The 16,394-nt window shown below is 35.9% G+C and overlaps 1 protein-coding gene across 3 annotated transcripts in view; it reads left to right on the plus strand.

The window, feature by feature from the left end:
• Positions 1-16,394, plus strand: part of UBAP1 (ubiquitin associated protein 1) — a 58,610-nt gene that overhangs the window by 17,392 nt on the left and 24,824 nt on the right. For all 3 annotated transcript variants that reach the window (XM_090274297.1, XM_090274299.1, XM_090274298.1), the window contains one exon: positions 9,105-9,145. In XM_090274297.1, the coding sequence (XP_090130423.1) occupies positions 9,112-9,145 (34 nt within the window). In that variant the 5' untranslated portion in view covers positions 9,105-9,111. The remainder of the gene's footprint in view (positions 1-9,104; positions 9,146-16,394) is intronic.

Below are 16,394 nucleotides of genomic sequence, written 5' to 3' on the forward strand. Positions count from 1 at the left end.
TAGTTTCCAATGTACAGGTTTTGCACAATATTTTTGTCACATATATCCCTAAGTCTTTTATCATTTTTGGTGCTATTATAAAGGGTGATTTTTAAAATTTCAATTTGTTAATTGCTAGTATATAAAAATGAAATTAATTATTGTGTATTGATCTTATATCCTCCAATCTTAGAAACTTAGGTATTAGTTCTAGTATTCTTTTGTAGATTCTACTAGGTTTTCTACAGGTCATATTGTCTCTGAAGAAAAGACAGATTTTACTTGCTTATTCCAATATGGATACCTTTTATTTCCTTTTCTTGTCTTATTCCACTCTCTAGAACTTCCAGTACCTTATTGAATAGCAGTGATGAAAGTGGACATCCTTGCCTTATTTCTGAACTGAAGGGAAAAGTCTTTTACTATTAGTTATGATGTAAGCTGTAGGTTTTTATAGATGCCCTTTATCAAGTTGTAATAGTTCCTTCTATTTTTAGTTTGCTGAAAGTTTTTTGAGGAATGAGTATTGGATTTTGTTATGTTCTTTTCGTGTCTATTGAGATAATCATAAGGTTTTTCTTTTTTAGTTTGTTAATGTGGTGAATTACATTGATTAAAAAACATACTAATACATTTAACCAATCTGCATTTCTGGGAAAACCCACAACTAATCATGATATATTATGCTTGTTATATATTGTTGAATTTGAGTTGCTAAAATTTTGTTAAGAATTTTTGCATGTATGTTCATAAGAGATATTGTTCTATCATTTTCTCTTGTAATATCTTTGGCTATTTTAGTATCAAGGTAATATTTGTCTTACAGAATGATGGGAAGTATTCCTTCCTCTTTAATATTCCCAAAGAGTTTGTGGTATAAGTCATCTGAACCTTGAGTTTTCTTTGTGATAAGGTTTTTAGCAACAAAATTGATTTTTTAAAATAGATATAGGGCTTCCGAGGCTATTTCTCCTTGGATGAGCTTTGGTATTTTGTGTTTTTCAAGAAATTGGTTCGTTTCATCAAACACCTAAAACTTTGGGCATAAAATTGTTTCTGTATAGTATTCTCTTTTCTAAAAAAGATTTTATTAATTTTTAGAGAGGGGAAGGGAGGGAGAAGGAGAGGGAGAGAAACATTACTGCAAGAGAGAACCATGGATTGGTTACCTCTTGCATTTGCCCCAACTTGGGACTGAACCTGCAACACAGACATGTCCCCTAACAAGGAATTGAACTGACGACCTTCCACTTTGTGGGATGAAGCCCACCCAACTGAGCCACACCAGCCAGGGCAGGAGAATTGATCCTAATGATGTTGTATGTCCTATCTATGATTATCATGTTTTTCCAATTGTGTAAGTCGTCTTTTGTGTATTTCTTTTTGTTGTTGTTGTTGTGCGTCTTAATAGACCTTTAATTTTATTCCTTTACATTTTAAGTTTATTTTTACTTGTTAAAATTTTTTTATTTTTAAATTTATTGATTTGAGAGAGAGAGAGAGGAAGGGGGTAGAGAGAGAGGGAAACAGAAACGTTGATTTGTTGTTCCACTTATTTATGCATTCATTGGTTGATTCTTGTATGTGACTGGGGATGAACTCACAACCTTGACAGATCCGGCCAGCACTCTAACCAATGGACTACCCACCTAGGGCTATTTTTTAACTTCTTAACTCCTGTGGTACATTGTATGTTTTCATTATATTTCTTATGTGGTCATTGTATATATGAAGGCTGTTTGTTTCAGAATATTAATTTTGTACTCAGAAACACTTTTATTGTATTCTCTTATATTTGCAATAGCTTTGTAGTTGTGTTTCCCTGGAACAGCCTCTTTTCTGACTTTTTATACTTCTTCCTTTTAAAATGTAATATTAAATAACATTTTAAGTAATTGTGATGGTAGTGGGCATCTTTGTCTTGTTATTACTGTACTTAGTGGGAATCCTTCTGTAGTTTTCCCCATTAGTCAGCATTCTCTGGCTTTGGTATACGAGAGAAATTTTTTTTTTTTTTTTAACCTCATGTTAAGGAGACAGCTATGCGATTTTCCTTCTTAGATCTATTAATGTATGGTGAATTGTATCAGCAGATTTCTAGTATTGAACTGGTCTGTATTCATGGACTAAATCCCACTTGGACATGATATATTCCTGTAATGTACTACTAAACTTAATTTGCACTTTAAAACAATTATTTATTTGTTTGTTTATTTATTTATTTTTAGAGAGAGAGGGAAGGAGAAAGAGAGGGAGAGAAACATCACTGTTTGGTTGCCTCTCACTTGAGCCCCCAACTGGGGACCTGGCATGCAACCTAGTCATGTGCCCTGACTGCGAATCGAACCAGCGATACTTGGCTTGCAGGCCGACACTCAATCCACTGAGCCACAGCAAGCCAGGGTTTTAATTTGCACTTTTTATTTTGAGGATTTTTAACCTATATTCATACATGAGATTTTTCTATAGCTTTCTCTTTTATGCCATCAATATTATGCTTTGTTAAAAACAATTAGAAATTTTCCTTTTTTTCTTATGTTTTAGGAACCATTAAAATCTCATTGGAGTTAGGTTTTGGGGGGTGGCAAGAGCTCTTTGATAACTTTTTCTCTTTCCTCTGTAATTACAGGTCTGGTTAAGATTTCTGCCTTGTCTAGAGTCAGTTTTGATAGTTAATGTTTTCCTAGAAGGTTATCCATTTTATCCAGGTTCTCAAATGTATTTGCAAAGAAGTGAACAAAGCAGTGTTTTAGGATTTTTTTTTCTTTTTCTATTTTTAAGTATATTTTATTAATTATGTTGTTACAGTAATCATAATTTTTTTCCCCTTTGCGCCCCTCTTCCCAGTACTCCCCTTCCCTCCCGCAATCCCACCCCCCTCAGTTCATGTCCTTGGGTTGTGCATATAAGTTTTTTGTCTTCACCCTTCCCTATATTATTCTTAACTCCCCCTGTCTATTTTGTACCAACAAATTATGCTTCTTAATCCCTGCCCCATTTCCACATTTTTCCCCATTCCCCCTCCCAACTGATAACCCTCCAAATGATCCCTATACCTATGATTCTGTTCCTATTTTGGTTTGCTTAGTTGGATTTTGTTTTTATTTTTTTGATTCAATTGTTGATAGTTGTGAATTTGTTGTCATTTTAGTGTTCATAGTTTTGATCCTCTTTTTCTTAAATAAGTCTCTTTAACATTTCATATAATAAGGGCTTGGTGATAATGAACTCTTTTAGCTTTACCTTGTCTGGGAAGCACTTTATCTGCCCTTCCATTCCAAATGATAGCTTTGCTGGATAGAGTAATCTTGGTTGTAGGTCCTTGCTTTTCATCACATTGAATAGTTCTTGCCAGTCCCTTCTTGCCTGCAAAGTTTCTTTTACAAAATCAGCTGATAGTCTTATAGGCACCCTTTTGTAGGTAATTCTGCTTTTCTCTTGCTGCTTTTAAGATTCTCTCTTTATCTTTAACCTTTCACATTTTAATTATGATGTGTCTTGGTGTGGTCCTCCTTGGGTCTAGCTTGTTTGGGACTCTGTGCTTCCTGGACTTGTATGCCTGTTTCCTTCGCCAAATTTGGGAAGTTTTCCTTTATTATTTTTTCACATAAGCTTTCAATTTCTTGCTCTTCCTCTTCTCCTTCTGGCACCCCTTTGATTTGGATGTTGGTATGTTTAGAGTTATCCCAGAGGTTCCTAAGTCTCTTCTCATTTTTTTCAATTCTTGTTTCCTCATTCTGTACTGACTGGCTGGGTTTTTTTTTCTTTCTTATATCCCAAATCATTTATTTGAACTGATTTCCTTCCCTTCACCATTGGTTTTGTGTGGATTTTCCTTCATTTCATTTAGCATAGCCTTCACTTCTTCCCTTATGTGTTTGCCATACTCAAGCATATCTGTCAAGCCTGTGAGCATCTTTATCACCAGTGTTTTGAATTCTGCATCTGTTAGATTGTCTATCTCCTTGTCACTTATTTCTCCCACTGGAACCTTGATCCGTTCCCCTTTTTGGGCCAGACTTCTCTGTCTCCTCCTCTTGACAGGCTCCTGTGTGTGTTTGTAAGATTACTATTTTAATTTTGTCTTTTTGCATACTTATTCCCCCTACCCTTTTTAAAAATTAAATGAGCTGGATGGTTTATCTTTTTTCCAAAGAACCAGTTTTTGGGTTTATTTATTACTTGATCTATTTTGTGATTTTTAATTTATTACTTTCTGCTTATATTTTTATTGATTCCATTCTTGTGATTTTCCTTAAGTGCTTATCCTAAGTCCTTGTGCTCTACTTCTAATTTTGGAAATTTATTGGAATTTTTTGTGGCCTGATATTTATTTAAATTTTTGTGAAGCGTTCTGTGGCTACTTAAAAAGCTATATTATGCTTATAGGGTGCTTTTGACATATAATATAAATTAAATCTGTCTTATAAATTACATATTTCTATCTGGTTCTGTTTCCTATAGTTTTTACTTTGTGAGTGGTAATGCTATGTTATTTGTGACAATTTATAATGTTAACTCTTCATCATGGATTGCATCCTTTATTGACAATAAAATCAAACACCTATATTACATCTCCGTGAAGTCTGTAATCTAGAACCTTTGTGTGTTTCTAGGTACTTTCACTCATCTAGAAACCACTGGTATATCCTCCCCCCTAGCCCCCACCCCTCTGAGATCACAGTCTTTCATTAGTTACTTATTATGTTGTTTCTTTTTAACCCTTTAACAGGTATATATAGCGGGTTTATTTTTTCCATCTGTTGCTCACTAGACCCCCCCCCCCCAAATACAAAGTATGTGTATAAAAAACTTAAAAAGCATATAGCACAAAAGAAAAACCAAAAGCCCTACCTGTAAACCCATTACCCAAATATAACCACCATTAGAAGACTGCCATATATCTACATAGATATACTCCCATCTTTTCCAATATAGCAGGGCTCATTACATCTTGTTTCTGCAGGTTAGTGACTCAAATTTAGATTTTCCTTTTTTAGCTTTCCATAAGACAGCAGTGTTCAGGAAAAACCTGACTGAGCAAACAGTATTCCAGCTTAATTGAAAGAAGAAATTAACACATAAAAAAAAGCTTACTGGGACTATTGAAATGCTTCACCATATGAATCAGTGTACTGTTGACCTCTGTTGTTAGCCTTCCATCTTTAGCCAAATATGCTGATGTGCAGCAGCCAATAATATGAGGGCTTAGTTTTGCATACGTAGAACTGGTAGATAGTGTAGATCCTGAAATTAGTGTCTGGCTAAATTCTCAGACTTAAAGAGACTGAATGTAAGGTTTCATAACCTCAATTCAGTGTTCACAGTCACATTCTTCACTCAAAATAAAATTGTAATATCACTATTTTCAAATAAATACCTACATTTTTTGACTAGGTATACCAGTTTACTGATACAGTACTTGAAAAATGGTTTACTCGGTGGCAAGTTATAGTCAGTCCACCTACCTTTGTTGAGCTCTTGTGTATCTCAGGCAGTATTCAAAAGTATGTTCTTTTGTTTTTATTATCAGACAGAATTTGAGGTGATTATTATATGTGGTGTAAGAAAATGGTTTCCAGACATTGGGTTTCATGGATCATTAAAATTTTTAAAAAAAAGAGAGAGAGAGGTAGGGATGGGAAAGGATTTTGGTTGCTGTATGTCCTGCTTTTTATTTTGCCAGTCGACATCTTGAAAGTTACGATGTACTGTATAGTAAATGATGGTATGACTTATCTTGAATGCTGAATATTTATTTAATTTGGAAACATGAATATTTTTCCTTCATTTTATTCTACCTTTATAGACTTATGTAGGGTTGGATATTTGGTCTACTACCCTTATTTTTTTTTTAAAGATTTTATTTATTTTTAGAGAGAGGAGAGTGAGGGAGAAGATAATGGGAGAGAAACATTGACTGGTTGCCTCTTGCATGCCCCCTACTGGGAACCTGGCCCACAACCCAGGCATGTGCCCTTACTGGGAATTTAACCAGCAATCTTTCAGTTCTCCGGCAGACATTCAGTCCACTGAGCCACACCAGGCAGGGTTACTACCCTTATTTTACGGATGAAGGAAATGAGGCTCTGAAATGGCTCTGAGAACTGAAAGGAAAACTTTTTCTCATGTAGTTTCTTAAACATGTGATTTTTGTTATATATATATGTTGGTTTGAGTGCTAGTTGTATGGGTGTTGAATTTGTTTTCAAACTTGAAATTTGATTATTCCTAAAGCCATCTTTTTTTTTGTAAACTGGAGAATTTCCTGGATTAATTTGTATCTTGGGGAATTCCTGAGTACAGCTCTTGTAGATAAATGTGACTGTGATAGCTTCCTGAGACACTTAATTGTTATTGTGTATCGGGAAGCTGTCTGCAGAGTGTAATTGTATGTAATAGTAGTTTGACGATGATAGAGAAGGAGGAAAGAAAATTAAAACATTAATATAATTGCCCTTGGACTTTCTCTTCCCCTTCTGAAAGGGCCTGGGACTTCCTAGGATGTTTGTTTTCATCCCCTAGGTCTCCGGCTCCCAATTTTCCTTCCCCTACCCTCTCTCTCTAGTTTTACCTTTTTCTGTTCCTTTCTCCATCTCTTCTACCTCTTGCACTCTAGCTCCTCCTCCTCTCCCTGCAGTCCTTGTTACTTATTCCATCTTTTTTTGTTTTTAGATATCTTAATCAGTAACTCAGAGTTTTAAGTTACCAGATTTTTCTTCCTGTAGCTTTTGAACTTAAGTGACATGAAACTGGCAAAATAGAACATTGTTATTGAAGTTCCTTGTTGCTTCAGCGATTTCTACATTTTATTAGCGTAAAAGCTTATGAAATGAAGACTGTGTAATTGTTATTTCTACTTGATACTTTTCCTTTAATAGAAGCATTTATATTTACTTTAGAGGAAATTTATGCTTGCTTATGAAATTTTTTCTCCCTGTGAGCATTTACAGTTTTACTTTGGGGACAAATGTGCTTTCTTCAGTCTTGTTTTGTGCACGTTTTTACGTAAAGTAATTCAACTTGTAGAAACATTTTAAAGCTGATACTTAGTTCCCATTAATTATATGATTTCAATAAACATTTATGCCATTACCCATCTTTTGAATTTTGTATAATTTAATCATTTTCCATAATTGACCATTTAAATTATAGAAAGTAATTATAAAATAAATGGTTATAATTAAATAAAATATAGGAAGTTTATGGAAAAACTTATATATATGTCATTTGATTTTGCTTAGATGTTCCAGGAAAAAAATTTTCATCTAAGTAGCTATTAAAATGCCTTTGATCCTTGAGAGACAGTGAAATTTTACTGCATATGAAACAAATTTTACTGTGATCAATGTGCATTTTTTTGTATCCTTAAGGTTTGTGGAAAATATAATAGAAGTAGCATTCAGTGATCATCTTAATATTAGAAAACCCCCAGAAAATCTACATTATATCAGCTCTGTTGAGGCATAATTTTAAATAATTTAAATCATTTTATTTAGTAATGAGGTGTACTTTGTTTTAATTATCACTTATTATTCTTTTCTTAATAGAAATTTTGCTTTGTTGCAGTTATTATGCATGCTTTAACATGAGGGTAGGGAGAGGAGTTTTCAGTTTGCATTTTCCTAGCAAATGAATAATGATGTTAACATCTCAAGTGCTTCTTGGTCATTTGTTTATATTCTTTGCATAATTGGCTTCCAAATCCTTTTGCCTGTTTTTTAATTGGGTTATTTGTCTTTTGGTTATTGAGTTGTAAAGTTATTTATATGTTCTAGATACAAATTCCTTATCAGATATGTAATTTGCAAATATTTTCTCTCATTCTGCGGGTTGTCTTTTGGTAGAACCTTTTAAAAAGAAAAACAGCAGCCATTAAGTATCCATTTAAGTCTGCCAAGTTGCTCAGTGGTTGGAGCATTGTTTCTTGCACCTAAAAGGTTGTGGGTTCAATCCCTGTTCAGGTTGCCTACAGGAGGCAACTGATCAATGTTTCTCTCCCTCTGTCTCTTCCTCTCTTCCCCTCTCTTTAAAAATAAATAAATAAAATATTAAAAATAAATAAAATTAATTGGCTGTATGTGTATGAGTCTAGTTTTGGACTTTGTTCTGTTGGTCTGTGTGATATCCTTACACTGTTCCCACACTATCTTAATTAATGTAGCTTAATAGTAAGTCTTGAAATTAGATAGTAAATTCTCCAACTGTGTTATTTTTCAAAACTATTTTGGCTGTTTTATTTCCTTTGTCTTTCTATGTAAATTTTAAAATCAACTTGTCAATTTCTTAAAACAACAAAAAACAAATCCTGTGCAGATTTTGAGTAATTTTCCACAAGATAGGTATAGTATATTCACTTGAAAAAAAACTTTCAGTGGAAAATAAATCATTTTCACTATGATTTGTTGCAATTTGCTATGATGCAGGCTAATAAAGACCATACCATGCATTCATATACTTAACCTTATTATTATTATTTTTTCTTATGTCTTAGGTAAGTTAAAGGTATAAACAACATACCATATCAAGGGAGATAAACTTTAGGTTGTAGAGCTCAGAGTACTTGTGTAAGACTTTGTACCTACTTATCTAAAGGTTGAAAGTCCAAAGGTAATATTAAGCTAGATGTATGCCTTTATGGTTTAAAAAAAAAAATTATACAAAATTAAGACAGTATTAAAGTTGGTATATCATTCATTTCTCACTTCAGAAATTTCAGTCTTAACAGTTAATTGCCAGAAAAAGGTGTAATTTTGCATAACTGAATAAAGTGGAATATTTTCCTTATTCTGTTATTGACATAATTTATATCAGGAAGTATGTACTTAGTAATATTTTCCTTTTGATAGTTCAAATGTAAATTGGTCAGTGGCTGGGATGCTATTTTCATTTTTTCCCTCAGAACATGCAGATTTCAGAAATGTCTAATTTTTCTTTAGAAAGCTAATTTCTCCCCCTTTTTGCTTTCCTTTTTAAGACTTTGGGACTGAGAAGTTTGAAGACTATGTCAGTTCTGTCACCTTTTAGTCTTCTGAGTATTTTTTATAGCTTCAATTTTCTTGTAATTATTTATTTATATTCCTTTAAGGCATCATGAGCCTAAGAAATATTTCTTTGTTTTTCAGGTTCTAAATGGCTTCTAAGAAGTTGGGTGCAGATTTTCATGGTAAGTAGACTGACTGTTAGATATTATGCTTTAAGTTTTGATTTGATCAGATAATTTGAAATTACTTGTTTAAGTGCTTAAAGTGTTTATTTAAATGAGCAGGTTGAGAAAAATAAAATTGTACAACAGGATAACATACACACTTTACTAGACTACAGATAACTAATGTGTTCAATATATACTTTTTACTTCGGAATTTTTATTTCAATTACAATTTACATTACAGATAACTAATATGTTCAATATATATTTTTTACTTAGGAGTTTTTATTTCAATTACGACTAACATTCAATATTATTCTGTATTAGTTTTCAGTGTATAGCATAGTTGTTAGGCTATCATATACTTTACAAAGTGGTCCCGCCAATATTTTAGGTACCCACTTGGCCCCATACATAGTTAATACAATATTATTCACTATGTTTCTGATGCTGTAATTTACATCCCTGTTTTGTAACTACCACTTTGTGCTTCTTAATCCCTTCACCTTTGTAACCCAGTCCTCCAATCTCCCTTTCCTCTGGCGACTATCAGTCTGTTTTCTGTATCTATGTGTCAGTTTCTATGGGTAGCTTTAATATTGAAGTAGTTCCTCAGATGGATAGAGTTAATAGTCTATGGTAATTGTACTTGAAACAATCGGGTGGTTAGAGAGGCTGCCTATTTTTGTTGTTCTTTAGCAGTTATCAGTCCTTGGTCATAACTCTTCTCTATCTCATGTGTGAAAAATTCTAAACTTTTAGTTAACCATAATATTTTGGTTTAGTTGCCCCCCTGACCAAGGAAGTAATGTACTACATATAAACCACGATTAGTAGATCAATATATTTTAAAAAGTATCAGTAGTAGTAATGACAATTTTGCATTTGAAACTAATAGTTTAGCATCATTTTCTAAGATATGACTTTTGAAAACTTTATTATCTGCATTTTCCCTGGCTGGTTTAGCTCAGTGGATTGAGCGTCGGCCTGCGAGCTAAGTGTCGCTGGTTCGATCTTCCAGTCAGGGCACATCAGAGAAGGAAAACTCTGACCCCAAAAAACCTCCGCTGCCTTGCGGCATACCTCTTCAGGGGAAAGGCTAAGGGAGTAAACCCCGACAGAAAATCCGGAGCCGGAGTCCCTAAGGCGGTTTGATGTTGTAGTCAACACCGGCAACTCCTGCGGCGCACCTGAAGCCAAGCTGTATTGACTCCGTCTTTCCCTTGGACCCTTCAGCTGCGAAGAGAGGGGGGGTCTGCTGCATGGGCAACAGCAGACCCTCCATATTACCCTGCCCAGGCTCTGTAGCTTCAGCGTCATCACAAGATGTCGATTCAACACGGGAGGAGACAGATACCATGTCACTCCCGAGTCGGACTGCACAGCCATTCTCGGCGGTACAGATAGACTCTTAAGAAGCTACACCATCGTCTCTCGAGACGGACGGCTGCCGACGATTATCTGCATTTGGGAGGAATGGAAGTGCCTAAGAAGTTATCATTAGAGAACTCTTTTCATATAGTAGAATAAAAGAATTAAACACTAGAAATATTCAGGCAGCACAATTGTTTTAAAGGGGTTTTAAAACTTATCTTTCACTTTAAAAATCATGCCATTGTAAGAATGATTTGCTTGCTAGACAGCGGGGCAGCATGTGTTGGTCTGCTTTTCTGACCTATGAGGTTGCTTGATAGTATCACTCAGCTGAGTCAGGGTAGTAGAGCAGTCACCGTGGTGTTAACTTGCTTATATACTTTATACAACAGCTTTAGTATTTTTGAATCACCATAGTACATATACTTACATTCATTATTTGCATATATTTTGTTAAATCCCTTTGGAGTTAAGTCATTCAGACTCTGAAAGTTGCATTTTATGTAACAGTTCAGGCATCAGATATGCCAGGTAAGTTATCCTGTTGTTTAAGGGTTATTACAGGGCTCTTTCAAAGTAATGTAATGTGTTGCATAAGATGTTTTGGTTAACAACAGACCAAATATAGTTTGGTGATCTCATAAAATTATAATGGAGCTGAAAAAAATCCTATTACCTGGATATGTGATAGCTGTCATATCATTGTAGCACAGCAGTGTATTTACTCATGTGTTTGTGGTGTTACTGGTGAAAACAAGCCTACTGCACTACTAACTTATAAAGTGTAGCACATACAATTATGTCCAGTACGTAATACTTGATAATGATAGTAAACAACTATGTTACTGGTTTATGTATTTACTATACTTTTTATTATTGTTTTAGAATATATTCTTTCTATTCATTTTCATTGATTTTTTAAAGTTTGCTGTAAAACAGTGTGCCCTGTTATGTCAGGAGCAATCTCAGACATCTCATGTTTACTGCATCTCTAGATTTCCTTACTTTCTTTTGTGCTTGATTTAATCCTGTGTTGTTTTCTTCTTCATGGCTGCTAAGTGTACAAAAAACCACTGCTAATGTTGCCAGTAAGCAGCCACATTGAATGGATGATCTGGAAATGAAATTAACAGTGATTGAGGATTATGAAGGTGGAAAATCAGTGATGGTTATTGCTTGCCAGTCATGTGTGTCCTATTCCACCATAGCTATAATCTTGAAGAACAAGAACAAAGTGATAGAAGCTATTAAAGTATCTGCTTCATTGAAGGCAATGAGACTGATAAAAATGAGAAGGGCCTATATCAGACATGGAGAAACTTCTAATGACCTGGCTTGAAAACCAAATATTTAAGTGTATCTATCCATCTCAGCACTGTTATAATCATGGCCAAAGCAAAAAGTTTGTGATGTTGAAAGAAAAAGCTGGATCTGACTACAATGGTGAATTTATTGCTAGCTTTCTGGGTGGTTTAAACAATTTAAGAATTGTTATTCATTACATAATGAAAAAGGGACTGGTGAATCTTAAGAGTGCTGGTGTAAAGGCAGCTGAAGAATTTTTGCAAACTCTATAGATGTGCTGATTGTGGAGGAAACTTACCAGAGCAAATATTCAGTATTAATGAAACCTCCATATTCTGGAAACAGATACCTAAAGGACTTTCATCCATTAAGGAGGCCATATCCATGGCAGGTTTCAAGGCTTTTAAGGGCAGGACAACAGTCTTGCTGTGAGGCAATGTTGCAGGCTACAAATTGAAACTCTTTGTGATTTGGCACAGTGAGAACCCCTTCAAGCATATGAGTAAGCACACACACACACACTGCCAGTATACTACAGGAACAGTAAGTCATCATGGATTACCAAGCTCTTCTTCCAAGATGCTCTCCTAAATTGTTGTGCCCGCGAAATGGAGATGTACTATTTGAAAAATAACATACCTTTCAAGATTTTGTGTATCGTTGATAATGCTTTTGGACATTCTTCTTTTATTGGTGATCTTTATCCCAAAGTCAAAGTAGTGGTTCTCCCTCCAAATAACCGTTCTTTGTTGCAATCAATGGGTAAAGGAGTTATAGCAGCTTTTAAGGCCCACCAACTGATGACATTTGCCTGGGCTGTTGCTGCAACTGAGGAAGAGACTGATGCAATTCTGGAAGGATACAACATGTGACTGCATCAGGAACTTTGCTTGAGCTTGTGGTGATGTGACTAATGATTGTGTGAATGACATCTGGAAGAAGACACTCAAGAGGTTCATCTATGACTTCAAAGGATTTGCCAAGCAAGAGGAGGTTGCAAAAATCTACAAGGCTATGGTTGAGATGACAAACAGCTTTAGCCTGGGTGTAGATGAGGATGACATCGAGGAGCTCCTAGAGGTGGTTCCTGAGGAACTGACTAATGAGGAGTTGTTGGAACTAGAACAGGAACACATAGCTGAAGAAGAGGCAAGAGAAAGAGAAACTGCAGTTGAAGAAAGAAAAAGAACCCCCAAGAAAATTGACAGTGAAGGGTTTAGCAAAAGATTTTGCTCCTGGCCAGTGTGACTCAGTTGGTTGGAACATTGTTCCATACATAGACTGAAAGGTTGCGGATTTTGATCTACTGTCAGGGCATGTACGAGAAGGCAACCAATTGGTGTTTCTCTCTATCTCTCCCTTTCTCTGAAAGCAATGAGAAAATGCCTTCAGTTGAGATTTTTTTCTTAAACAAATTTTTACAGACCTTTATAAGTTTCTAAAAAGTTGAAAACATGGACTCCAACACCACAGAGTTTTCATTAACAGGAATGTTTATGGTGCATTATCTGCTTAGGAGCAGATCTGTAAAGGAAAAAAGAAACCAAGCAAACCCCCCTGAACATATTTCTGAAAAGAGAAAAACTGCCTCAAGAAGAGCCTGAGCCAAGTCCTTCAGGAGATATTCCAGAAGTCGGCATTGTCATAGGAGATGACAGCTCCACATGTGTTATTACCTCTGAAGACCTTCCAATGGGACAAGATGTGGAGGTGGAAGACAGTGATATTGATGCCCCTGATCATCCTGTGTAGGCCTAGGCTAATGTGTGTTTGTGTCTTAGTTTATAACAAAAAAGTTTAAAATGTAAAAAAAAAAAAAGAAATTAATAATTTAAATGGGGAAAAGTTTATAGAATAGAATATATAAATAAAAAATATTTTTGTACAGCTGTACAATGAATTTGTGCTGTTAAGGAAGGTGAAAAGTTTTAATTTTTATTTATTTATTTATTTTTAGAGAGGGGAAGGGAGGGAGAAAGAGGGAGAGAAACATCAATGTGTGGTTGCCTTTTGCATGTCCCTAACTGGGGACCTGGTCCGCAACCCAGGCATGTGCCCTGACTGGGAATCAAACCGGTGACCCTTTGGTTCGCAGGCCAGCACTCAATCCACTGAGCCGCACCAGCCAGGGCGGAAGGTGAAAAGTTTTAAAAATTTAAGTTTAAAAATTTTACAATAAAGCTAAGGTTAATTAATGGTTGGAGAAAGGAAATTTAAAATAAGTGTTTATAGATTCTACAGTAATATCCTAGGCCTTTACATTCACTCACCACTCACTCACTGATTCACCCAGAGTAACTTCTAGTCCCATAAGCTCATTCATGGTAAGTGTCCTATTCAGGTATATAATTTTCTATCTTTTATACCATATTTTTAAAAATATGTTTTATTGATTATGCTGTTACAGTTGTCCCAATTTCTTTTCCTTTTGCTCCCCTCCTCCCAGTACCCTGCTTCCCTCCAGTAATCATACCCCCCTTAGTTCATGTCCATGCATTGTTCTTTGCTTCATCCTTTCCTATATTATTCTTAACTTCCCTGTCTATTTTTTACCTGTCAATTATGCTTCTTAATCCCTGCACATTTCCCCATTTCTCCCCCTTTCCCCTCCCTGTTGATAACCCTCCAAAATAATCCCCATACCTACGACTCTTCCTGCTCTGGTTGTTTCCTCAGTTTGTTTTTGTTTTTACTTTTTTAGGTTTTGTTGTTGATAGTTGTGAGTTTGTTGTTATTTTAATGTTCATAGTTTTGATCCTCTTTTTATTAAATAAGTCCCTTTAACATTTCATATAATAAGGGCTTGGTGATGATGAATTCTTTTAGCTTTATCTTGTCTGGGAAGCACTCTGTCTGCCCTTCCATTGTAAATGATAGCTTTCTGGATACAGTAATCTTGGTTGTAGGTCCTTGCTTTTCATCACATTGGATACTTCTTGCCAGTCCCTTCTTGCCTGCAAAATTTCTTTTGAGAAATCAGGAGATAGTTTTATGGGAACAACTTTGTAAGTAACTCTTCTCTTGGTGCTTTTGAGATTTTCTATGTTTAACTTTGGGCATTTTAATTATGATGTATCTTTGTGTGGTCTTTTTTGGATGTAGCTTGTTTGGGACTCTGTGCTTCCTGAACTTGTATGTCTGTTTCCTTTGCCAAATTTGGGAAATTTTTCTTCATTATTTTTTCACATTAAGTTTTCAGTTTCTTGCTCTTCCTCTTCTCCTTCTGGCACCTCTGTGATTCAGATGTTGGCACATTTAAAGTTGTCCAGGAGGTTCCTAAGCCTCTCCTCATTTTTTCAATTCTTGTTTTCTCATTCTGTACTGGTTAACTTTATTTCTTCCTTACATTCCAAATCATTGATTAGAACCCAGGTTTCCTTCTCTTCATCATTGGTTTTGTATGGATTTTTCTTCATTTTACTTAGCATAGCCTTCACTTCTTCTCTTCTACAGTTGCCATACTCAAGCATATCTGTCAAGTCTGTGAGCATCTTTATCACCAGTGTTTTGAACTCTGCGTCTGTTAAGTTGGCTATCTCCTCATCGCTTAATTTCATTCCCTTCCTTGGGTCATACTTTTCTGTCTCACAACTTGGCAGCCTCCTGTGTTTGCCTCTGTGTCTTAGGTGGAGCTATGGCACCTCTTACATTGTAATGGTTGGAACCTTAGGTATTCATCAGTACAGGGCGACTCGTTTCACCATGTTGTGGCACTGTATGTGGGGGAGGGTTCTGAGAGGGAACAGTGTCGCTCGCTCAACACTTGTTCTTTTTCCAGGCACTTCTCCTGCTTCCCGTATGGGACTGGCACCTCTCTAGCTGTTGCCCTGGTTGTGGTTCGCAGAGTGGGTAGGCCTGTGGACGTTCTGGGACTGTGGTGGCCCTCTAAACAAACATTCTGCTGAGAGACCGGCAGTTCCTTCCTCTGCCCCAGCTCCCACTGGTTTTCACAGTCAGAAGCCATAAGGCTTTAGTTTCCTTAGTACTGGAACTGTGAGCTTCACTGTGTGGTCTGGTGCTGGGACCACTCCCCAGGTGTTTCTCCCTACTTTTTAAAATGTGTGACTGTCCCTTCTGCTAGCTGGCCACAGCCACTATCGCTGCCACTGCCTCCACACCACATCCTCTCTGCCCTGGCTCCGCCCCTCCTACCTGTCTAGATGAGTATTTCTTTATATCTTTGTTGGACTTCCATGCTGGTCGATTTTCTGGAACTTTTGGTTGCCTCTTAGTTTTGAGGTAGTTGTGTTTCTTCTTAGTTGTGGAGAGAGATGCAGTGTGTCTACCTATGCCTCCGTCTTGGCCAGAAGTCTATACCATATTTTTATTGTACCTTTTCTACATCTAGATAAATATTTACCATTGTGCTACTGTTGCCTGTAGTATTCAGTGCAGTAAAAGGCTTATAGCCTAGGAGCAATAGGTTATACCATATAGTCTATGTGTGTAGTGGGCTGTAGTATCTAGGTTTGTGTGAGTGCACTCTTATGATATTCATACAGTGATGAAATCACCTATAGGTCCATTTCTCAGAATGTATCCCTGTTATTAAGCTACCCATGATTGTATTCAAATGATAGTAAGAGAA

This window comes from Furipterus horrens, unplaced genomic scaffold (assembly GCF_987537825.1).
Source record: "Furipterus horrens unplaced genomic scaffold, mFurHor1.1.pri manual_scaffold_4, whole genome shotgun sequence".
Classification (NCBI taxonomy): Eukaryota; Metazoa; Chordata; class Mammalia; order Chiroptera; family Furipteridae; genus Furipterus; species Furipterus horrens.